A 26441-nucleotide genomic window follows, 5' to 3' on the forward strand; every position below is an offset into this window, starting at 1 on the left:
GCCCAACCCACCCCCATACACATGTATATACATACGTCCACACACGCAAATATACATACCTACACAGCTTTCCATGGTTTACCCCAGACGCTTCACATGCCGTGATTCAACCCACTGACAGCACGTCAACCCCGGTATACCACATCGATCCAATTCACTCTATTCCTTGCCCTCCTTTCACCCTCCTGCATGTTCAGGCCCCAATCACACAAAATCTTTTTCACTCCATCTTTCCACCTGCAATTTGGTCTCCCACTTCTCCTCGTTCCCTCCACCTCCGACACATATATCCTCTTGGTCAATCTTTCCTCACTCATTCTCTCCATGTGCCCAAACCATTTCAAAACACCCTCTTCTGCTCTCTCAACCACGCTCTTTTTATTTCCACACATCTCTCTTACCCTTACGTTACTTACTCGATCAAACCACCTCACACCACACATTGTCCTCAAACATCTCATTTCCAGCACATCCATCCTCCTGCGCACAACTCTATCCATAGCCCACGCCTCGCAACCATACAACATTGTTGGAACCACTATTCCTTCAAACATACCCATTTTTGCTTTCCGAGATAATGTTCTCGACTTCCACACATTCTTCAAGGCTCCATCTTTCCACCTGCAATTTGGTCTCCCACTTCTCGTCGTTCCCTCCACCTCCGACACATATATCCTCTTGGTCAATCTTTCCTCACTCATTCTCTCCATGTGCCCAAACCATTTCAAAACACCCTCTTCTGCTCTCTCAACCACGCTCTTTTTATTTCCACACATCTCTCTTACCCTTACGTTACTTACTCGATCAAACCACCTCACACCACACATTGTCCTCAAACATCTCATTTCCAGCACATCCATCCTCCTGCGCACAACTCTATCCATAGCCCACGCCTCGCAACCATACAACACTGTTGGAACCACTATTCCTTCAAACATACCCATTTTTGCTTTCCGAGATAATGTTCTCGACTTCCACACATTCTTCAAGGCTCCCAGAATTTTCGCCCCTTCCCCCACCCTATGATCCCATGATATATATATATATATATATATATATATATATATATATCAGGAGGTTGTAGAAGAGGGTGGTTGCTTGCCTGGGGAATCAGAATGGCGAAGAACAATATGGTTTCAGAAGTGGTAGAGGATACAAAGATCAGGTCTTTGCTTTAGGCAATGTGAGTGAGAAATGCATAGACACAGATTTGTATATTGGCATTTATGTATCTGGAGAAAGCATATGATGGGGTTAATAGAGATCCTCTCAGAGGAAAGCTATTAGAAGCAGTGAGAAGGTCTGTGGCAGGGGTGTCTGATGTCACCATGGCTGTTTGATATTATGGATGGGGTGGAGGGAGGTGGATGCTAGGGTATGGGGTGGAGCATCAAGTATGTAGTTTGTGGGGAGTGAAGGGTGGGGGCCTGAAAGAGTTTTTTGTTGTTTGCTGATGATGCAGCACTGGTGGCAGCTTCGAATGAGAAATTGCAGCGGATGATATCAGAGTTTGCAAGTGTGTAAAAGGAGTAAGTTGAAAGTAAACAACTTGCCTCCCACACCATATAATCTTAATACCTTTCATAGAGCATCTTTATTAACTCATATCATATGCCTTCTCCAGATCCATAAATGCTACATACAAATCCATTTGTTTTTTTAAGTATTTCTCACATACATTCTTCAAAGCAAACACCTGATCCACACATCCTCTACCACTTCTGAAACCACACTGCTCTTCCCCAATCTGATGCTCTGTACATACCTTCACCCTCTCAATCAAAACCCTCCATATAATTTCCGGGTTTGATCCTGGCTGTTGGAGGTTTGTATGATATATATATATATATATATATATATATATATATATATATATATATATATATATATATATATATATATATTATTATTATTTTTTATTATACTTTGTCGCTGTCTCCCGCGTTTGCGAGGTAGCGCAAGGAAACAGACGAAAGAAATGGCCCAACCCCCCCCCCCATACACATGTATATACATACGTCCACACACGCAAATATACATACCTACACAGCCTTCCATGGCTCACCCCAGACGCTTCACATGCCCTGCTTCAATCCACTGACAGCATGTCAACCCCGGTATACCACATCGCTCCAATTCACTCTATTCCTTGCCCTCCTTTCACCCTCCTGCATGTTCAGGCCCCGATCACACAAAATCTTTTTCACTCCATCTTTCCACCTCCAATTTGGTCTCCCTCTTCTCCTTGTTCCCTCCACCTCCGACACATATATCCTCTTGGTCAATCTTTCCTCACTCATCCTCTCCATGTGCCCAAACCACTTCAAAACACCCTCTTCTGCTCTCTCAACCACGCTCTTTCTATTTCCACACATCTCTCTTACCCTTACGTTACTCACTCGATCAAACCACCTCACACCACACATTGTCCTCAAACATCTCATTTCCAGCACATCCATCCTCCTGCGCACAACTCTATCCATAGCCCACGCCTCGCAACCATACAACATTGTTGGAACCACTATTCCTTCAAACATACCCATTTTTGCTTTCCGAGATAATGTTCCCGACTTCCACACATTCTTCAAGGCCCCCAGGATTTTTCACCCCCTCCCCCACCCTATGATCCACTTCCGCTTCCATGGTTCCATCCGCTGCCAGATCCACTCCCAGATATCTAAAACACTTCACTTCCTCCAGTTTTTCTCCATTCAAACTCACCTCCCAATTGACTTGACCCTCAACCCTACTGTACCTAATAACCTTGCTCTTATTCACATTTACTCTTAACTTTCTTCTTCCACACACTTTTCCAAACTCAGTCACCAGCTTCTGCAGTTTCTCACATGAATCAGCCACCAGCGCTGTATCATCAGCGAACAACAACTGACTCACTTCCCAAGCTCTCTCATCCCCAACAGACTTCATACTTGCCCCTCTTTCCAAAACCCTTGCATTTACCTCCCTAACAACCCCATCCATAAACAAATTAAACAACCATGGAGACATCACACACCCCTGCCGCAAACCTACATTCACTGAGAACCAATCACTTTCCTCTCTTCCTACACGTACACATGCCTTACATCCTCGATAAAAACTTTTCACTGCTTCTAACAACTTTCCTCCCACACCATATATTCTTAATACCTTCCACAGAGCATCTCTATCAACTCTATCATATGCCTTCTCCAGATCCATAAATGCTACATACAAATCCATTTGCTTTTCTAAGTATTTCTCACATACATTCTTCAAAGCAAACACCTGATCCACACATCCTCTACCACTTCTGAAACTACACTGCTCTTCCCCAATCTGATGCTCTGTACATGTCTTCACCCTCTCAATCAATACCCTCCCATATAATTTACCAGGAATACTCAACAGACTTATACCTCTGTAATTTGAGCACTCACTCTTATCCCCTTTGCCTTTGTACAATGGCACTATGCACACATTCCGCCAATCCTCAGGCACCTCACCATGAGTCATACATACATTAAATAACCTTACCAACCAGTCAATAATACAGTCACCCCCTTTTTTAATAAATTCCACTGCAATACCATCCAAACCTGCTGCCTTGCCGGCTTTCATCTTCCGCAAAGCTTTTACTACCTCTTCTCTCTTTACCAAATCATTTTCCCTAACCCTCTCACTTTGCACACCACCTCGACCAAAACACCCTATATCTGCCACTCTATCATCAAACACATTCAACAAACCTTCAAAATACTCACTCCATCTCCTTCTCACATCACCACTACTTGTTATCACCTCCCCATTTGCGCCCTTCACTGAAGTTCCCATTTGCTCCCTTGTCTTACGCACTTTATTTACCTCCTTCCAGAACATCTTTTTATTCTCCCTAAAATTTAATGATACTCTCTCACCCCAACTCTCATTTGCCCTCTTTTTCACCTCTTGCACCTTTCTCTTGACCTCCTGTCTCTTTCTTTTATACATCTCCCACTCATTTGCATTCTTTCCCTGCAAAAATCGTCCAAATGCCTCTCTCTTCTCTTTCACTAATAATCTTAATTCTTCATCCCACCACTCACCACCCTTTCTAATCAACCCACCTCCCACTCTTCTCATGCCACAAGCATCTTTTGCGCAATCCATCACTGATTCCCTAAATACATCCCATTCCTCCCCCACTCCCCTTACTTCCATTGTTCTCACCTTTTTCCATTCTGTACTCAGTCTCTCCTGGTACTTCCTCACACAAGTCTCCATCCCAAGCTCACTTACTCTCACCACCCTCTTCACCCCAATGTTCACTCTTCTTTTCTGAAAACCCATACAAATCTTCCCCTTAGCCTCCACAAGATAATGATCAGACATCCCTCCAGTTGCACCTCTCAGCACATTAACATCCAAAAGTCCCTCTTTCGCGCGCCTGTCAATTAACACGTAATCCAATAACGTCTCTGGCCATCTCTCCTACTTACATACGTATACTTATGTATATCTCGCTTTATATATATATATATATATACATATATATATATATATATATATATATATATATATATATATATATATATATATATATATTTCCCTGGGGATAGGGGAGAAAGAATACTTCCCACGTATTCCCTGCGTGTCGTAGAAGGCGACTAAAAGGGGAGGGAGCGGGGGGCTGGAAATCCTCCCCTCTCGTTTTTTTTTAATTCTCCAAAAGAAGGAACAAAGAATTGGGCCAGGTGAGGGTATTCCCTCAAAGGCCCAGTCCTCTGTTCTTAACGCTACCTCGCTAATGCGGGAAATGGCGAATAGTTTGAAAGAAAGAAAAATATATATATATATATATATATATATATATATATATATATATATATATATATTCTTCTTTCACACACTTTACCAAACTCAGTCACCAGCTTCTGCAGTTTCTCACCTGAATCAGCCACCAGCGCTGTATCATCAGCGAACAATAACTGACTCACTTCCCAAGCTCTCTCATCCACAACAGACTGCATACTTGCCCCTCTTTCCAAAACTCTTGCATTCACCTCCCTAACAACCCCATCCATAAACAAATTAAACAACCATGGAGACATCACGCACCCCTGCTGCAAACCAACATTATAATTATTATAATTATATATATATCTAAGGGTGGGGGAGAAAGAATTCTACCCCTGTACTCCCTTAGGACCTTTTCCTTTGAATAAAGGAACAATAATAGCTTTCACCCAATCCTCAGGCATAACCTTCTGTTTCCATGCTAATTTTGTATCTGATGCTTCCACTATCACACTTTCAACTCCATACTTCAATATCACAACCATAATCCTATCCACTCACAGTGCCTTTCCTACCCTCAGCCTCATTATTACCCCTTTTTACCTCCCTTTTTGCTATAGGCCCTGCACTTATATCCTCTTTCTTCCATCCTGCAAAGCCATGCGTGTAACAAATGCTGCCTCAACTTCTTCCTCATTCATCAGTTCTTCAGCATACTCTTTCCATCTTCCTTTCCCTTCCTCCTTTTAATTCAGCAGTTCCCCATCCTTACTTCTTACATTACATTTCCACTATTACATCCCCTTCTTTCCTTTTTCACCTCCTTCTGGTACAATTTCTTTTTTTCCCAAAACTTTTCACTCAATTTCCTTCCAAAATCTTCACCTACTATATCTTTGTTTTTCTCTATCAGCTTCCTAACATTCTGCTTCCACATCTTTTGTTCTTTCCTCCTACTTTCCTGAAATTTCACTGGTACATTCCTTTTTAGCAATATACCACAAGCCTTTTTCTTCCACAGGATTTTTAATCTCTTCCATCTGCCATCTGTCATGCTTTTCCTTTTTTTTTTCCCGTATCTCAAGACCTTGTATCCAACTACTAATTGTAAAACCTTTAATAGTCTTTCTCTAAACATTTTAAACACCTTATTCACAGATGACCGCACTGCATCCCTACACTTCCTGCATTTCCATCTAAACTTTTGGTCTTCCTCCTTGCATACTTTCTGATTCATTTTCTTGCTTGCCAACACTTCTACCTTTTTATTCTTCCTTACACCATACCTACATTTCTCCCTGATCCTTACCCCTACAAGACCAGAAAATAGTCAGAGTTTCCAAAGAATCCTTTCAGAACTCTTCCATGCATCACAGCCTTTCTCAATCTTTCATCCACTGCCACATAATCAAATCCTTTTGCTCTTCTTTTCCACATCATTTCTCATCGATGTATACCAGAGGATCATCTTGCGTTAAAGATGTTCGCTAAGCTGCCAATGCAGAAGCACCCATCTATTGTAATACACTCTCACAAATAAAGAGATAGGCATTACTGGAATCTACCTGTTATTTTGATATTCACTAATATCAAATTTTATAATGCTGATATACTTGTTTTTCTTATTAACAATCTAAATCATCAGGATTCTAGTAATGCTGAGGAGTGGGTGCGATGCTTATCCATTGTGGTTGCACACTCTCACTCAAGAGAAGAACAAAATCATGGACCGCTGAAAACCACCACTTCTATTCCCCGAAGCTTTATGTATGGGTACCACTCTTCCAATATGCGCACAGCTGTGTAATTGTAGTTGTATGCATATGACTAGCATCAGGGGCACACTTCTCACAGTATGAAGATATGTCACATCTCTGCTTATCCTCTATGGTAATGACCAAACTTTATTTGTTAGTCTAGTAATTATTGTCATTCATACAAGATTTATGAAATATATATATATATATATATATATATATATATATATATATATATATATATATATATAAAGTATACCAAAAATCTATTTGATACTGATAAAATTATTTAATTTTCTTCAGTAATGAATATTGAATGTGATATTCATAATTTTGACCCAGATAAGCATCACACATACACAAAGACAATAATCACTTTGTTGTTGAAGGTACAGTGTGTTATGTACCTCTTTTTATAGACTATATGTTGTTAATTAGATAGATTAAATCCCCAATGAAAATATATACTCGCTGCTGTATAACAGTTACCAGGCTCAAAACTATATGACATTTAATTTTAGTCACTGCTTACTATTCTAACATTGCATAAATTTACAGAATGTAGAAGAAGCAGGCTATTTCCAGTGTCAGTTGATGATACATAAACTAAAAAACTCTGGGAGACAGGGTACTGATTAATGGAAAATTCCAATTCTCTCATATTTTTCTGTTTCCAATGAAAGGTGGAAAAATCTGTTCTCATTGTATCTCCCACCTCAAGTTAACATCCTAAATCTATAACCATTCTTATTTTTTCATTCAAAAGAGCACATCTCCATCATTAGTATTGCATTTATTTGCTTCTCCAATGATGTCTTTGGTTTGTATCAATTCTTTCAGCTTAAATCTTACAGCTTTTTTCTTTCAGCTTGTCAGACTTTAGAAAGACAAGCATACATTATCAGACTCTCCATTTTATTAATGGTTTTGTTAACATATTTGAATCTGCATATATATCATAGGAAATCTTTGCTTGTTATAAATGTTAGTCTATATTTTTGTTGTGATCCTACTCCATTCCTTTTCTCTCATATGATTGTTTGTTGGTTGTTGAGGATCTTCATTTTAGTACAGTACAGCCTGCTTTTCAGATCTTTGTTCCTAAAATGACAATTTTGTGTATGAAGTTTTAAAAGAAAACCAGCCAATTTTTGGTGCTGATGATTTCAGTCGAAAGATTTAGTATTCTTGGGTATTCATTCAGTAACAGAGGGTCTCGTTTTTACACATATATATTTTTAAGATGAAAAGGGAACACTTCATAGTAGGAAAAGGGGTCATTATAATATCCCATAGTCTTTAAACATCATTTCATATAGCTTTGTTGAGAGAAATAACCCAGCATTGTCAAATAAAACTGATAAATATTTTCATTCATACCACAACAATCTATCCATAGTCTTTTCTGATAAAAAAATATAAATCTTGGTAGAATACAGTATCCCACTGACTGCTTGAACTGGCTGTTTTTTGTCTTCTAAACTAATTTTTTTATCAGTTGTCTTTTTATCTGGTATGAATTTCATAACTTCAGCGAACAAAAACATTTTTTATGAGGTTATGATTTCACTGAAAAAAAAAATTCTAAAGCTATCGGAGATCTTAGTACATTGGATGAACTTATCAGTTGGGACCAGTGAAGTAGTTCTCTAACTGGTATACATATCTACCAAGAGGAAGTGTTGCTAACAGTGTGATAACAAAATTGTGTCTTTTCATGAAATTATTGAAAAGAAAATGAAAAGCTGGTTTTAATTGATTTAAGAGATGATTATTTGATTTCAGCCATATGTAAGAGGATTTTGATGAGATTTCTATGTATATCTCTGATTCCCATTCCCTCTGGGGACTCCTATCAAGGGGATGGCCATGGCAAGAGTCTCCACTAATTTCTTTGTGTAAATATAATTTTCATTTTCTTCCAGTATTATCTTTGAATCAGAATATATTTCATAATTGAATTAAATTGTTATCTACAAGGAAGGGTAAATCAGTTTCGAAGCAGTGCTCCAACTTCAAAAATTGAGTGACTTGGACTGTGCAGTTAGGTAGAGCTGGCAATTATTACTATGGGTTTAAGTGCCCATTATATCAGTGCATAGTAGCTGACATCCTTCAGAAACCACGGGAGACTGAGGCAAAGCCAATTTGATTGTCTAAATACACTGTATCTGTAGTATTATATATGAACTTTGCTTAATAAGCCCTGTTGTCTAAACAAGGTAAAACCATGGATTTTTACTCAAAAAACTTAACTTTCCATTATACTTGTTTAAGTATTATGTTCATCCTTAATGGTGATATAAAATAATGAAGCATAGTTTTAAGTTGGTATCAGCAAAGGAGAAAATCGTGAGACACTGCCTGAATTATTTCACATGGTCAGTAACTTGCACTTACTGAGGTATGGATGACATTTTCTGCTCAAATTTATATATTAATCTAAATGTGCTGGCTATAAACCCATCCAATGTGCTTACCAGAGCAAAATCTCAGAACAATTACATTTCAATTTGGACAACATTCTGGGACTGATGGACAATGTCCACTGTTTGCAAAGTCTGTTGAATTGTGGTTTTAATGTTCTTGAAAAAATGTCTTTTTGAAGCCTACGAGCAAAGTTTAGTTCAGACAAACCTGACAAGATATATATGTATTCAGCTTTGTAAAACAAAACATACTCTGTATAATTACTATACATTAACTTTCAAAATAATTAAATAATCTGTGAATAATTTTTTTTATAATTACTTATTCTCCTGTCACACAGGCCAAAAGCATAGTTAAGGAGATATGAATCAGCAAAGGTAGAAATACAAATTTAGAAGGTAAGAAGCTTAGTGTGCCAGATTTTGTACATGCAAGTATGTAAAAGAATAGCAGTGCTCTTACTTTTCTAAGTAATAATAGAAGAACATTCAAAATTCAAATGCTGTAAAGTATTTTTCATACTAGGTCTTAATTGTATGGTGATGCTATCAAAAGGTCAAAACAGTTGTAGATGATAAGAATAAGGTCAAAGACAATCCAGAGTGCAATAAATCTTTTTTAGATATGATAGCAAACAGGTACAACTGTAGCTGTCACTGGTAGAAAACTTTGGGGTAGTGTACAAAAGAAAATTAATTATTTGGTAAAAGTGAATTTGGATGACTTTGATTTGGTTAAAGTTATAAAAAATTGTGGTTAAAATACCACTTTCAGTAAGTTCTGGAATATTGCCAACTTCTCAGAGGTATGAATTTAGACTTTCATAATTTCTTTATGTATATTTGTTCTAAATCTGTAAAATGTACTTTCTCCAAGTTATTTTATAGTGATTATATAACATTATTAACAGATAACATCTGCCAATGAAATCCATCCTTACAATCTGCTAATAAAAAAAATGTGTTCTTTAGTACTTAAATAATGATTATCTTAAATTCTGATCAAATCATTCCTGATCACTTATGCATTTAAGTCATGAGTTTTATTCTTTCATGTGCAATCACTTACACAATAATTAGTATTAAGAGCTGGTTTTATGCCTTAACTATCAGGAATACAGTGGTATAAGTTTGTTGAGTATTCCTGGTAAATTATATGGGAGGATATTGATTGAGAGGGTGAAGAGCATCAGATTGGGGAAGAGCAGTGTGGTTTCAGAAGTGATAGAGGATGTGTGGATCAGGTGTTTGCTTTGAAGAATGTATGTGAGAAATACTTAGAAAAACAAATGGATTTGTATGTAGCATTGATGGATCTGGAGAAGGTATATGGTAGAGATGCACTGTGAAAGGTATTAAGAGTATATGGTGTAGGAGGCAAGTTGCTAGAAGCAGTGAAAAGTTTTTATCGAGGATATAAGGCATGTGTACGAGTAGGAAGAGAGGAAAGTGATTGGTTCTCAGCGAATGTCGGTTTGCAGCAGGGGTGTGTGTTGTCTCCATGGTTGTTTAATTTGTTTATGGATAGGGTTGTTAGGGAGAAGAATGCAAAAGTTTTGGAGATAGAGGCAAGTATGCAGTCTGTTGTGGATGAGAGGGCTCGGGAAGTGAGTTCAGTTGTTGTTCGCTGATGATACAGCGCTGGTGGCTGATTCGGGTGAGAAACTGTAGAAGTTGGTTACTGAGTTTGGTAAAGTGTGTGAAAGAAGAAAGCTGAGAGTAAATGTGAACAAGAGCAAGATTATCAGGTACAGTAGAGTTGAAGGACAAGTCAATTGGGAGGTAAGTTTGAGTGGAAAAAACTGGAGGAAGTTAAATGTTTTAGATATCTGGAAGTGGATTTAGCAGCGGATGGAACCATGGAAGCAAAAGTGAGTCACAAGGTGGGGGAGGGGGTGAAGGTTCTGGGAGTGTTGAAGAATGTGTGGAAGGCGAGAACATTATCCCAGAGAGCGAAAATGGGTATGTTTGAAGGAATAGTGGTTCCAACAATGTTATATGGTTGCGAGGCATGGGCTATAGATAGGGTTGTGCGGAGGAGGGTGGATGTGCTGGAAATGAGATGTTTGAGGACAATATGTGGTGTGAGGTGGTTTGATCGAGTAAGTAATGAAAGGGTAAGGTGTGTGGTAATAAAAAGAGTGTGGTTGAGAGAGCATGAGAGATATCTGGGAGTGGATCTGGCAGCGGATGGAACCATGGAAGCGGAAGTGGATCATAGGGTGGGGGAGGGGGCGAAAATCCTGGGAGCCTTGAAGAATGTGTGGAAGTCGAGAACATTATCTCGGAAAGCAAAAATGGGTATGTTTGAAGGAATAGTGGTTCCAACAATGTTGTATGGTTGCAAAGCATGGGCTATGGATAGAGTTGTGCGCAGGAGGATGGATATGCTGGAAATGAGATGTATGAGGACAATGTGTGGTGTAAGGTGGTTTGATCGAGTAAGTAACATAAGGGTAAGAGAGGTGTGGAAATAAAAAGAGCGTGGTTGAGAGAGCAGAAGAGGGTGTTTTGAAATGGTCTGGGCACATGGAGAGAATGAGTGAGGAAAGATTGACCAAGAGGATATATGTGTTGGAGGTGGAGGGAACGAGGAGAAGTGGGAGACCAAATTGCAGGTGGAAAGATGGAGTGAAAAAGATTTTGTGTGATCGGGGCCTGAACATGCAGGAGGGTGAAAGGAGGGCAAGGAATAGAGTGAATTGGATCGATGTGGTATACCGGGGTTGACGTGCTGTCAGTGGATTGAATCAAGGCATGTGAAGCATCTGGGGTAAACCATGGAAAGCTGTGTAGGTATGTATATTTGCGTGTGTGGACGTATGTATATACATGTGTGTGGGGGTGGGTTGGGCCATTTCTTTCGTCTGTTTCCTTGCGCTACCTCGCAAACGCGGGAGACAGTGACAAAGCAAAAAAAATATATATATTTTGGGAGCCTTGAAAAATGTGTGGAAGTCGAGAACATTATCTCGGAAAGCAAAATGGGTATGTTTGAAGGAATAGTGGTTCCAACAATGTTGTATGGTTGCGAGGCGTGGGCTATGGATAGAGTTGTGCGCAGGAGGATGGATGTGCTGGAAATGAGATGTTTGAGGACAATGTGTGGTGTGAGGTGGTTTGATCGAGTAAGTAACGTAAGGGTAAGAGAGATGTGTGGAAATAAAAAGAGCGTGGTTGAGAGAGCAGAAGAGGGTGTTTTGAAATGGTTTGGGCACATGGAGAGAATGAGTGAGGAAAGATTGACCAAGAGGATATATGTGTCGGAGGTGGAGGGAACGAGGAGAAGAGGGAGACCAAATTGGAGGTGGAAAGATGGAGTGAAAAGGATTTTGTGTGATCGGGGCCTGAACATGCAGGAGGGTGAAAGGAGGGCAAGGAATAGAGTGAATTGGAGCGATGTGGTATACAGGGGTTGACGTGCTGTCAGTGGATTGAATCAAGGCATGTGAAGCGTCCGGGGTAAACCATGGAAAGCTGTGTAGGTATGTATATTTGCGTGTGTGGACGTGTGTATGTACATGTGTATGGGGGGGGTTGGGCCATTTCTTTCGTCTGTTTCCTTGCGCTACCTCGCAACCGCGGGAGACAGCGACGAGGTATAAAAAAAAAAATATATATATATATAATAATAATAATAATAATATATATATATATATATATATATATATATATATATATATATATATATATATCTTTTCTTTTCTTTTCTTTCTTTCAAACTATTCGCCATTTCCCGCATTAGCGAGGTAGCGTTAAGAACAGAGGACTGGGCCTTTGAGGGAATACTCTCACCTGGCCCAATTCTCTGTTCCTTCTTTTGGAAAATTAAAAAAAACCGAGAGGGGTGGATTTCCAGCCCCCCCGCTCCCTCCCCTTTTAGTCGCCTTCTACGACACGCAGGGAATACGTGGGAAGTATTCTTATGCCCCTATATATATATTCCCAAAAAGTCAAATTCCAATGACTCATTATGGCATGCATGAACCAAATACTGCTCAGATAGCAGTAGTTAATTAGTGAACTAAATGTTTCCCTTGAATTCATTGAATACATATATAATGAAATATAAAACATTACAAATGTCTTGGATTTGTCTCAAACTGCACATTTCATCAGCAACAAGAGATTCAGTTTGTCAGGTACTGAGACAAGGTAATTATTTGCTGCCTTGTAATTCTCTACTTATCACTTAGTGCCAGTAATTTTATAGTAACTGTTGAAAAGCCCAAATATTATTTTTGTATTAAACATAATTAATAGAAACAGAAATGAGATGTCTTGAATTTCAAAACAATTTAGGATAATATAAACAGAAGGCAGCTACTCAAGATACCTGCTGAAGAAGTTTCGTCTTACCTTGATCTGGGTTTGTATATTTTTGCAAGGCCATATTTTATCGTCTTTAAAGTAGCTGTGATCTATGTTGTACTAAGCTGCAAAACTTTCCCTCTACTTAACGTTTTATTGTACATAAGAACTGCCTACATATCTTTTCCTTTTAACTTGTTTAAAGGTCGTATATCTTTTATGTCGAAAATAATACAAGAAGCAGGTAATAATGACAAATTTTATTTCTGATCATTAAGTAATGTAACAAGTTTTTAATGACCTGAATTACTTTGCTATTATTTTGTATTTCAAGTGTGGATTAGTGAAACTTGAAATCCCACTGATATGAGTTTTGGATTTTGAAGTGGTAAAAGACTTTTCTGGCCAGAAGGGGAACTTCTAATGCTACTTACTTCAGTAGGATAAAGCATTTATCAGATACAAATCCTTCAAATTTAAATAATTAAGCTTAGAAGTAATACTGTAAAACTGATCTTCAAGAAACTTCCTCCTGAAATCATTTTGTTTCAAGTTATTTGAATGATACAAGTGTTCTCCCAGGGCCTGTGAAGTGTTATCACATTAGAGATGCAGCTGATTTGTGGAATGTTCTCTACAGCTTATATTCTGTATATGTACATATATCTTATCTATTTGTATATATATATATATATATATATATATATATATTAGTATATATATATATATATATATATATATATATATATTAGTACTTTTGTATATATTTGATATACTAAATGTAAATTCTGTAAATAATTAATTTTAAATGTCTTCCAAGTCATAAAAGTGGACCAATATTTTGTATACCTCTCTCTGTTTGGTGAAGGGCAGTCACTTGTTTCAGTAATTGATGCAGACACCACTCTATTTTAACAAGGGAACAAGTGCCCAATAATTCAGTTATCCTTTTTGTACCATAGGTGTCTCTTCTAAATAATTACCAAAGATTGCCAATAGGTATGTATTGAAACATTAGTTGTCCACCTCTTTTATACTGAATCTAATGATATAATGTGTAATTTTAATGTGTATTGGCAGATTCAACAAAAGCCATTACTTTGTTTAGCTTATAAATATTCACAGTGAATTCTAATATATTGGCTGTAAGGGCTGTCTGCCAACATGTATGTAGGTGTGTGATCCTTTTTTCATAGTTTTATATATTATATTTATTCACGATTACCTCTGAATCAATTTCTGTGAAAGAGTCCAGTGTTACCCAGGACCTTTCTAAAGGCTCTTGCAGCCCAAGGATGCACCATTACAAGTAGCAGGTTAATGGAGTGTGAAGTTCTCTAATGAGCCTGTACTCCAAGTTATACAAGTGTCATCAAAGATGGCTTCACTGCCAGAGTAACTTTGAGCAGGCTCAGTCCAACAATACCTACTTTGGTTGACAAAAAGGATACATCTGCTAGAAATAGAGGGGACAAGGAGAAAGGGTAGAACAAAGTGGAGATGGAAGGATGAATTGGAAAAGATTTTGAGTGATCAGGGACTGAACATACTGGAGTGTGAAAGGCATTTGCACAGGATAGAGTAAATGGCATTATGTGATATACAAGGGTTGACATGCACTAAATGGATTGAACCAGGATATGTTAAGCAGCCAAGGGAAGCCATGGAAAGGTCTTTGGGACTTTCTTCATCTGTTCCTGGTGTTACCTCCTGAATGTGGTAAATGGCAAAGAGAGCTAGAGACTGTGTGAGCGGATGTGGCCTTCTTTCATCTGTTTCCTGGCACTACCTCGCTGATGCAGTGGGTGGTGATGCTGTTTCCTGTGGGGCCAGGTGGTGCTGGAAATGGATGAAGGTGAGCAAGTATGAATATGTACATGTATGTATATATGTATATGCTGATATGTGTGTGTATGTATATATGTGTGTATGTGAGTGGACAGGACTTTCTTCATCCGTTTCCTGCCAATACCTCACTGACACAGGAAATGGCGATCAAGTATACGAAAATAAATATAAATATGTAAAGGGAATCAATCACTCTCCTCTCTTCCTACTCATACACATGCCTTATATCCTTGGTATAAACTTTTAACTGCTTCTAGCAGCTTACCTCCCATGCCATATACTCTTAAAAGACCTTTCACAAAGCACCTATATCAACCCTATCATATGCCTTCACCAGATCCACAAATGCTGCATACAAATCCATCTGTTTTTCTAGATATTTCTTATACACATTCTTCAAAGCAAACACCAGATCCACACATCCTCTACCACTTCTGAAACCACACTGTTCCTCTCCAATCTGATGCTCTGTACATGCCTTCACCCTCTCAATCGATAAGCTCCCATACAGTTTCCCAGGAATACTCAACAAACTTATGCCTCTGTAGTTTGAACACTCACCTTTATCCCCTTTGCCTTTGTACAAAGGCACTATGCATGCATTCTGCCAATCCTCAGGCACCTCATCATGATCCATACATACGGTGAATATCCTTATCAACCAATCAACAACACCATTGCCCCCTTTTTTAATAAATTCCACTACAATACCATCCAAACCCGCAGCCTTATTGGCTTTCAACTTCCGCAAAGATTTCACTACCTCTTCTCTGTTTACCAAACCATTGTCCCTGACCCCTCTCACTTCGCACACCACCTTGACCAAAACACCCTATATCTGCCACTCTATCATCAAACACAATCAACAAACCTTCAAAATACTCAATGCATCTCCTCACTTCACCACTACTTGTTATTACCTCCCCGTTAGCCCCCTTCACTGGTTCCCATTTGTTCTCTTGTCTTATGCACTTCATTTACCTCCTTCCAAAACTTCTTTTCATTCTCCCTAAAATTTAATGATACTTTCTCACCCCAACTCTCATTTGCCCTCTTTTTCACCTCTTGCACCTTTCTCTTGACCTCCTGCCTCTTTCTTTTATACATCTCCCAGTCCTTCAAACTACTTCCCCACAAAAATCGACAAACGCCTCTCTCTTCTCTTTCACTAACAATCTTCTTCATCCCACCACTCACTACCCTTTCAAATGTGCCCATCTCCCACCTTTCTCATGCCACAGGCATCTTTTGCAAAAGCCATCACTGCTTCCCTAAATACATCCCATTCCTTTCCCACTCCCTTTATGTCATTTGCTCTCACCTTTTTCCATTCTGCCCTCAATCTCTCCTGGTACTTCCTCACATAAGTCTCCTTTCCAAGCTCACTTTCACCATTCTCTTTTCTTTTTTTGAAAGCCTCTACAAATCTTAACCTTTGCCTCCACAAGATGATGATCTGACCTCACTCCAGTTGCCCCTCTGAGCACATTAACATCCAAAAGTCTCTCTTTTATGCGCCTGTCAATTAACACATAATCCAATAATGCTCTCTGGCCATCTCTCCTACTTACATATGTCTACTTATGTATATCTCTTTTTAAACCAGGTATTCCCAATCACCAGTCCTTTTTCAGCACACAAATCTACGAGCTCTTCACCATTTCCATTTACAACAAAGAACATCCTATGTGCACCAATTATACCCTCAACTGCCACATTACTCACCTTTACATTCAAATCACCCATCACTATAACCCGGTCTTGTGCATCAAAGCTGCTAACTTACTCACTTAGCTGCTCCCTAAACACTTGCTTCTCATGATCTTTCTTCTCATGACCAGGTGCATAGGCACCAATAATCATCCATCTCTCTCCATCCACTTTCAGTTTTAGCCATATCAATCTAAAGTTTACTTTCTTACACTATCACATACTCCCACAACTCCTGCTTCACAAGTAGTGCTACTCCTTCCTTTGCTCTTGTCCTCTCACCAACCCCTGACTTTACTCCCAAGACATTCCCAAACCACTCCTCCCCTTTACCCTTGAGCTTCTTTTCACTCAGAGCCAAAACATCCAGGTTCCTTTCCTCAAACAAACTACCTATCTCTCCTTTTTTCTTATTTTGGTTACATCCGCACACATTTAGACATCCCAATCTGAACCTTCGAGGAAGATAAGCACTCTCTGCATGACTTCTTTTGTTCCCCTTTTAGAAAGTTAAAATACAATTATTATTATACTTGACTGCCAATTCCTGCATCACTGAGGTAGTGCTAAGAAACATATATATGTGTTACCAGACTTTGCCTACTCAAGGTTACCCCACCAACAAAAGGTCACCTTTGGCAAGGCTATATCATTGGCAGTGGTCTCATTAAAAACCTTCTTACTTCAAAGGAGTCTATATTTTCTTGTAGGAAGTAGTACATCCTGGGCTGCAAGAGCCTTCAGGAAAGGTTCTGGGTAATGCCAGGATTGTTTCATTGAAATTTGTCCAAGGGTAAATATATATATATATATATATATATATATATATATATATATATATATATATATATATATATATAGTAGGTGTGTGTGTTGTGTGCAAAAGTTTGGAATCATTAATTTGTACATCACCTGAAGTATGTTGGGTAAAAATGAAATATTGAATGAAGACAGTTTCAGATATCTACAAAATATTAAAATTCATCTTGTTACTGTATATTAGGCTTTTTTTTAAATGTTGACAGTCTGAATGCTTTAATTTTATACTTTCTGACAGTGATATTAGAACTATATTTATTAAATGTGCATTTCCCTATCTGGTTGGAGCAAGGCTGATTTTATCTTGGTAGTATCTTAGTAAACTTTCTTGTGATACTTTTCACAACATTTTAATGGTAATTCAATGTCAGTTCTTTTTTCTTGAAATTATTCTTTTTAATGAAACTCCAAAGAACAGTTTTACAACCCTTCAAATTGCATGGTTTGAAATTTATAACTTATTACAAATTTCCATGATGCAGTAATGACAATTTCAGCTTGCAAGATCAAATGTAGCCTCACACAAGTACTTAAAATACAATATGAAAAAATATACCATGCAGTAAGATGCAAATAATAATTTGATTGCCGAGACTAGACCAATCCAAGTTGGCAGATATAGCAGTAATGCAATCATATTCCATGGTTTTCTGTACCAGAGAAGGAATTAAAGTTATTATGTTTACCAACTTTTTCTTTTCCCTGTTAGTAATGACAATCCTATTACTGGTAATGAATAAAAATGCAGTAACTTGTAAAAAGATTATGTGAAGGCATGTTAAAGAGGTTTGCAGTTCTTTAGTAAAACATGATATAGGCAACATTAAAACTTACACCACCATCCCCAATAAGAAGTTATGCATAGATGTTGTTTAATGAACATCACTGGGAACCTAACATATATGTGACAATTATTTATACCAAATCACAAACAACACAAAGAAACTGTCATATCCATGTACTACAAGAAATAATTATCTATTCTATCTCTGATGCTTCTTCCCACCTGAAACTCCCTTAAAGGGGGTGGCTACAGCCAAAGTCTCCATAATAAGTCAATTCCAGTGCTGCTTTGTAGCCTTTAGTGCAACACCCACAACAGTTCACTGGCAGAGGGCAAATCTAGCACAGTGTTTGAGAGGCACCTACCTAATGTTCCTACTAACTACTTCAACCTAATGTGTCTATTTAATGTTCCAACCTACTGTTTATAGCTACTGCTCATGCCTAATGTTCCTATTAACCACTTTTACCTAATATTCCTGCCTAATGTTCCTACTGACTACTTCTATCTATTGAACCTGGTTCAACTACTTTGTCAAAAGGCAGGGCTAGTGCATAGCGCTTTCTGCAAGAAAATCCGGAGTTACAAAGAATGAGTTGTGTGAGTTAAGTGTTGTCAAGTGTTACATGTGACAAGATTGTATGTTTGTGGACAGAATGCCAGCAGTCCACTATACCAGCGGCTCACTATGCGGCTGTCACCACCCCTCCCCATACCCAGGCAGGTAAGAAGATTAAACTAAGAATGACAAATGTGAAAGAAATGTTGAATGGAAGAAAATTTTATGATTAAAGGAAGCCAGTCAAAAGCTACCCCACTACTGTATGAAAAAGTTTGTCAGATACAAGTGAAGACGTGAAAACTTACTTAAGACTTATCTTAATCTGTACCCAGCAACTCGTCATACAATGGAAAGAGCTCTTTCCTCTGCACAGATTGTGGCCTGACACTGCTGAAACAGGGGTGGACTTTTGTGGTGGTGACACAAGCTGCAGTCTGTATGTATTCTTCAGGGTCAAAAATATCACTGAATTGTGGTCGAGGATCCAGTGGCCTGGATGGTGGTTGCACTGCTGCTGCCCTTTAAGAGACATGAAAATGTGGGACTTTTTTCTTTCATTTTCAAACTATAATAGCTGAAAATTAACCCATCACACAAGTACATTTATTACTCTAGCAGTAATTGATTTTATGCCCATGACACTCTGCTCTCACTTGCTGTTTTTGTATCGGTAGAAATGAGGCAAAATAGTAAAAAAGTTCTCACAAACAGTCTACTAGGATACAAATGCATGATACCATAATTTCACTGAATCATAATTGGTAAATTTCAGTTAACAGTCAAAATACTGAAAATCTGTAAAATCTGGTAAATATATTTTTTACTTTTGTTAGAAAAAGTTATTTATTCACAACTTCTCAGTTACTTTATAAAATAAATTATATGATAAAAGCCAAGATGAAAACAGTCCAAGTGTTTTGGGAACAGCTGAGATAGTGTGGAAGCAGTTTGATGCATGAAATTGGGTATCAGTGATGGATGATTTAAATGTGTAATATGGCATTTGAGGGTATAACAGGGAGACATGGGATATTCGGTACAGCGAGCTTGTGGAATTGTGTGCTGAAAATGTATTGGTGATTGGGAATACCTGGTTTAAAAAAAAAAGGATATACATAACAATACATGGATGAGTAGGAAAGATGGTAAGAGGGCAGTACTGGATAACATACTAATTGATAGGCATACAAAAAGAGGGACTCTTGGATGTGACTGTGATGAAAAGGCATCTGGTGGGATGTCTGATCATTACTAGGCAAGAGTCAAGATTTGAACTTGGAAATGAGGAGTGTGTGAGGAAATACGAAGAGACAGAATGCAGAATGACAAAAGATGAGAGTAAATGAAGTATGGGGAATGGGTGAGGAATAGGAGGCACTTAGGGAAGCAGTGCTGGATGTGCAAGAGAAGTGTTTGGCATGCAGAAGATAGGATGTGGGTAGGTGAGGAAGGACAGTGAGTGGTTGGATGACCAAGTTGCTTATGAAAACGAGAGAAGGAAGCACCACAAATCATGGGGAGATGTATATGAAAAGGTGAAATGAGGTCAAAAGGAAGGTGCAGGGGTTGAAAAAGAAGGCAAATGAGAGTTGAGGTAGGCAAATAGCAAAATTTCAGGTAATATAAGACACTTTTCTACGTGAGAAACATGAGAAAGACAGAAAACAGGAGGCCTGATTGGCCCATGATTGGGTTGTGTGGGGTGGGTGGAAGGAGTTTAACTTAAGAAAAAGCAATTCTGCTCGGCAGTTTTTAAAGCCATCACCGATTCCCCACTGCTGTACTTTAGCTTTCAACTGTCCCCATGACTACTGTCATTTATACAGTTATTTCTGACATTTTTCTGAGTATACCTGAATTTATATTTTTCTAAACAACTTTTAGTCTTAGCATTCACTACATTTGACAGTAACTCATTCCAGTGCTATTGGAAAAGAAGCTTTTTTCCACATCCATACTACATCTTTCAGCTTTGAGTTTTATTCCATTTGTCCTGGTATCCATATTTTCTTGTATTTAAAAAAAAGATGTTTGTGATTTACTTTATTGAACTTGTTCAGAATTTTGAACACCACGGTCTACATTTTTTTAAAGAAGAGATCCAATTGTTTTAGCCATATTTCTCATGGATGGGATCAACTTTGTCATGCAAAGTCTACATTTTTTAAGGTAGAAGATATCCAATTGTTTTAGCCTCTCTTCATAGGCCATATTTCTGAGGGATGGGATCAATTTTGTCAGGCAAAGTCTATGTTTTTTAAGGGAGAGTAGATCCAATGGTTTTAGCCTCTCTTTGTATGCCAGATTTCTCAGGGATGGGATCAATTCTGTCATATGTTTTTGTACTTGCTCTAATTTTTCCTCGTCTTTTTTATAATTTGGGGACCAAACTGCATATTCAAGGTGTGGTTTTACTAGAGAATTATAAAGTGTGAGAATTGTTTCAGGTGTATTGCAATCTATGTTCCTGGCTATGAAACCTAACATTTGGTAGACAATTTTACTTGCTGCTTGACACTGTTTAGTGTACTTCAGATTGTTGCTAATGACAACTCCAAGGTCCTTTTCTTCATTTATTTTAGTTAGAGAGTTTCCAAATAGGTTGTGTTTGAAACGTGCATTCTTGTCTCCAAAGTGCATAACTTCACAATTGTCTACATTAAACTTCATTTGCCTTCTGTCTGACCACTCTGCTAGTAAGTTCAGATCTCTCTGAATTATTTTGCAATCCTGCCTGTTTACAGCTCTACCTCCTAGTTAGTAACGTCAGCAAATTTGGAGATCTCAGATATGAAACCAAGTTCTAGGTCATAAGTGTAAATTCTGAAAAGAACTGGGGCTAGGACTGATCCCTGTGCACACCACTCATTATGTCTAGCCAATCTGAGGCTTTGCCATTTAATACTACATGCTGCTTTCTTCCAGTAAACCAGTCTCTGAACCATGTACAGAGTTCTTCACTGATTCTGTGTGCGTTGAGTTTATGTAAAAGTCTCTTGTGAGGTACTTTATTGAAAGCCTTTTGGAAATCTAAATATACTACATCAGACGGTACTCTTTTGTCCCAATCCTAATGATTAACATTAAAAAATTCCAGTGAATTTGTCCAGCAGGATCTTCTATTGTGGAAACCATGTTGGTTGTCTGATATAATTTTGTGATCTAAAATGTGACAATTTTATCGTATTATTTTCTCCATAATTTTGACAAACACTGACATGAGGCTAATTGGGCAGTAGTTCAAGTCACGCTTTTTGTCTTTTTTTTATACAGGAGTGAGATATGCTAGTTTCCAGTCAATAGGCACCTGACCATCCAACAGAGATTTGTTGAATAACAGAGGTTATTAAAGTGAGAAAAACAAGATAACAAATGGGAACATCAGTGAAGGGCAAACAGGGAAGTGGTAGGAGGCTGTAATGAAATGAAGAGGAGATAAGAGTCAATATTCTGAAGGACTGCTGAATGTGTTTGATGATAGGGTGGCAGGTTTAGGGTGTCTGGGTCGGAGGTATGTGATGTGAGAAGAGTCATGGCAAGTGGCTTGGTGAAGAGAGAAGAGGTGAAAACCTTGTACATGATGAAATATAGCTAGGTGGCTAGAGTGGATGGTACTGCATTATGAAATTCTTAGGAAAGGGGTGACTGTATTGTTGATTGGGTAATTAGGACTTTCAGTGAATGTATGAATCATGGTGAGGTACTTGAGGGCTGGCCAAATGCATATATAATGCAAGGGAGACAAAGGCAAATATAAGAACTAGAGGTAATACATTGTCATGTGGAGTGTACCTGATATGTTGTAGAGAAGTGTAGTGATTGAGAGGATGAAGAACTATGCAGAGCATCAAACCTGGGGAGAAAAATGTGGTTCCTGGGGTGGTAGAGGATATGCAGATCTAGTTTACTTTTGAAGAATCTGTTTGAAAAATGCTTAAAAGAACAGATGGCTTTTTATGTAGCATGTATGGATCTGGAGAAAGCATATGGTAGGGCTCATAAAGATGCTTTGTGTAACATGTTACAAAGACATTCAGAAGGAGGAAAGTTATTAAAAGCAGAGAGGAGTGTCTATCAAGAGGGTAAGGTGTGTGAACGAGTAAGTAGAAAGGAGGGTGAGAGGTTCTAGGCGAAGATAGATTCTCCATATCATAATATACATTACTAGTTTGATCATTCTACTTACAAAGACTACATAAGTAGATCTGGTAAAGCAGGTACAGTGGTAGGCTACAAAAACTGAACCCATACTAAGGTTGCTAAGCTGCAAGGATAGGACAACCATTGTAGACTTAGGTTTCTAAATAAATCTGACAATGTCAATACTGAGCATTTCTTTAAAACAGGAAAGAAAAGATTAACTAAAGGACACAAAGAGAAATTAAGCAAGAAACGAGACAGGAAAGATGGGAGGAAATGCTTCCTTACACATAAAATTAACAGTGCTGGACAAAATAGAATAAATTAAAGGACAAACTAACAACTAACAACAAACAGCAATGAAAAATTCAAGAAAATGTATGACAAGGGATGTCATCCCATGAGAGAAAACCTTTCTCCTGGAATAAATGACAGGTAATGATGCAAAAACTGAAAATCAACCAATAAATAAATACATCCCATGGTCCTGCATGGCAACCAGGGAGAGCTTGAAGCTGTGCTCCATGCAGGAGCAGGGAAATGAGTGTCTTCTTTGGGAAATAAGTGTGGCCTTGGGCAAGGTCCCTCAGTGGTTGGAGGTTGTCCACATATGTTGACTGCAGACCATCCTCCATCTGTTGCAGCAGGGTACACCCAACTGGCACTCCTCAATTTATGGTGTGACCATAGGCAGGTGGAGACTAACTGGCACTAGATCTTGGTGAGAATATTAATTCCTTAGGATCCTTGACAAACAACTCATCTGCTCCACTCTAAACTCTGCTGCATGTGCCTAGTCTATCACCCTCTCAAATGCAATATATCAAAGCTCCAAATTACATAAAATAGTGCACTGAGCAGCACTGGCTGCTTAGCAACCACAAACACCCAACATACAAATAAAGATACTGAGATCCTCCCAATACAATCCCATTTCAACATGCTTGGCACTCAATTCCATGCAACAGCACTAGAACCCCAACCATCCAAACCACTCCATAGCTAACCAACAATCCCCAAACAGAAGTAAAAGTTTATCCCCACCTCAAATTTCAGCAGCCTCTACTCACATATCACCCCCTCAATAAATACATTAAACAAAACACATAAAAGCTGAAACAACCCTACAAAAACTAAAAACTGCCCTCCTAACTCACCCTTAAAACTTCATCCCAAAAGACATGCACTTAACAGAAGCCACATTCCATAGAAAACATGAGAAACACTGTCCAGTCTACACTCAGGACATCACCTAACCCAACAACACTACAAATTATGTTTCTACACATACCAAGACCCTTCACGCCATGATGCAACTACTACAATGACAACACCAAACACTACTCAACTGCCCTGCCCTCTCCCTATACAGACGTACACTCATCATTCATTATATAACCTGTGTTCCTGCCTGGAAGATGAGCCTGGGTTCCTATAGCACTGCAGTAACCTTTTAAAGACAGAAGGGACACCTTGGGCAGGAAGTAATTAATAAAAAACTAAATAATAATACCAACCATACTCATATCAAAAGGAGCAGTCTTTTGACTTTAGAATGAGTGGATATCTAGTTATCATAAACATACTCTCACACATTACAAACATATATGGTGAAAAGAATACCTTAAGGTGAGCAAATCCTTCATCTGAGTAGCTAATGCTTCTTCACTGATGTCAACAGACACAAGCTCTTGGAAAACTGCTCTTGATTCAGGTACATTAACTTGCTTTGTCATCTGAAATAATTTCAGAATTATGAAACATTAGATTTTGAAACTGAAAATAATTTACTTAATGAGCAGGACTTCTGTTCTTGAAATCTGGACCAGCAAGTGAACAGGCAAATAGAGCAATTTTGTGTACATACAATTTTCTGATCTTCATTTACTAATAAGCACTTTCAAGGTATGTTTTCTTAGCATACAGGTAGTTAGTAAAACAAAATGTCTTCATTTCCACCCTATAACAGCAAACAGCTTTAACATCTTTACTTTTGTTCTTTCATAATTGTCTACCACTAACTAAGGTAGTGAGGTAGCATTAGGAAAAGACAAAAGACGACAGTATAGCTCCAATCCATTCATTATCTGTGAGGTACACTGCAATCAAACTACAATACCCCCTATCCAAAACCAGGCCACACAGCCTTCTCTGACGTATGCCCCAGCCACATCATATGCCCCAGTTCGTTCCAGTGACAGCATATCACCCCATGTATACTAAATGGTTCCATGTTCCAAATCACTTTATTCTGTTTAAACCTTTCACCCTCCTTCATGTTCAGGCCCCATCACTCAAAATTTATTTCACTCCATCTTTCCATCAACAATTTGGTCTTCCCCTTCTCCATGTCCCCTCCACTTCTGACACATATATCCTCTTTGTCAGCCTCTCATTTATTCTCTATAAGTTCACATCATTTCAGCACATCCTCTTCAGCTCTCTCAACCACTCTTCTTATTACCACATCTCTCTCTTACCCTTTATTACTTACTCCATTAAACCACCTTAAACAACAAATTGTCGTCAAATATTTCATATCCAACACATCCACCTCTGCTGATCAGACTTATTTATGGATTGCTATTTCTTCAAACATACCCATTTTTGTTCTACCAGATAACAACCTCTTTCCACACATTCCTCAATGCTCCTAGATATGAATATGGAAAAAAAATTAAGATGCCTTACTTATAATGTCATAGGATTCCTAAGGTATATATATATGAGTTATGACACAACACTGTGCCTTTTCATCTATTAAGCAGCAACTACTGACAAGTCATGTGACAGTGGGCATACTGCAAAAACAATGTACAGCAAGGGCAACTTTTCATGTGGAAAGACAACCAAATAAACTTGAAGAAATCTGACTATTGCATCTTTTGGATATGAAAACTATCATTTATCAAAACTATCATAAGCGAGAATAAGCAATAAAAACTGGCCATGCACAAAATGTTCATTATCTTGTGATCCATGCTTTAACATAACTCTTCAAAACTTAGAAGCTAAATAATGAACTACATTATGAAACATAAATCAAGATGTGACAATTTCTCTAAAGCAGTATAAAATCATTTCAAAATTCCCTGATGTGCACAGAAGCCTCAAAAGACATAATCTCTATCATATTGTTGCGAGGCGTGGGCTATGGATAGAGTTGTGCGCAGGAGGATGGATGTGCTGGAAATGAGATGTTTGAGGACAATGTGTGGTGTGAGGTGGTTTGATCGAGTAAGTAACGTAAGGGTAAGAGAGATGTGTGGAAATGGAAAGAGCGTGGTTGAGAGAGCAGAAGAGGGTGTTTTGAAATGGTTTGGGCA

At 38.3% G+C, this 26441-nt stretch overlaps 2 protein-coding genes across 11 annotated transcripts in view; one reads left to right on the forward strand and one right to left on the reverse strand.

Moving 5' to 3' along the window:
* Positions 1 to 12064, forward strand: part of melt (ventricular zone expressed PH domain-containing protein melted) — a 110346-nt gene extending 98282 nt beyond the window's left edge. For both annotated transcript variants that reach the window (XM_071668164.1, XM_071668165.1), the window contains one exon: positions 6401 to 12064. In XM_071668164.1, the coding sequence (XP_071524265.1) occupies positions 6401 to 6562 (162 nt within the window). In that variant the 3' untranslated portion in view covers positions 6563 to 12064. The remainder of the gene's footprint in view (positions 1 to 6400) is intronic.
* The window catches only part of LOC139752192 (uncharacterized), a 277547-nt gene that overhangs the window by 88203 nt on the left and 162903 nt on the right, over positions 1 to 26441 (reverse strand). For 4 of the 9 annotated variants that reach the window (XM_071668174.1, XM_071668175.1, XM_071668173.1 and 1 more), the window contains 2 exons: positions 24739 to 24851; positions 17617 to 19494 (listed from right to left, as the gene is read on the reverse strand). In XM_071668174.1, coding sequence (XP_071524275.1) covers positions 19293 to 19494; positions 24739 to 24851 — 315 coding nt within the window. In that variant the 3' untranslated portion in view covers positions 17617 to 19292. Of the gene's footprint in view, positions 1 to 14640; positions 15092 to 17616; positions 19495 to 24738; positions 24852 to 26441 lie in introns of those variants that run through there. The other 5 variants (XM_071668178.1, XM_071668177.1, XM_071668176.1 and 2 more) reach the window with 4 other exon arrangements.

Source organism: Panulirus ornatus, chromosome 12, assembly GCF_036320965.1.
Source record: "Panulirus ornatus isolate Po-2019 chromosome 12, ASM3632096v1, whole genome shotgun sequence".
Classification (NCBI taxonomy): domain Eukaryota; kingdom Metazoa; phylum Arthropoda; class Malacostraca; order Decapoda; family Palinuridae; genus Panulirus; species Panulirus ornatus.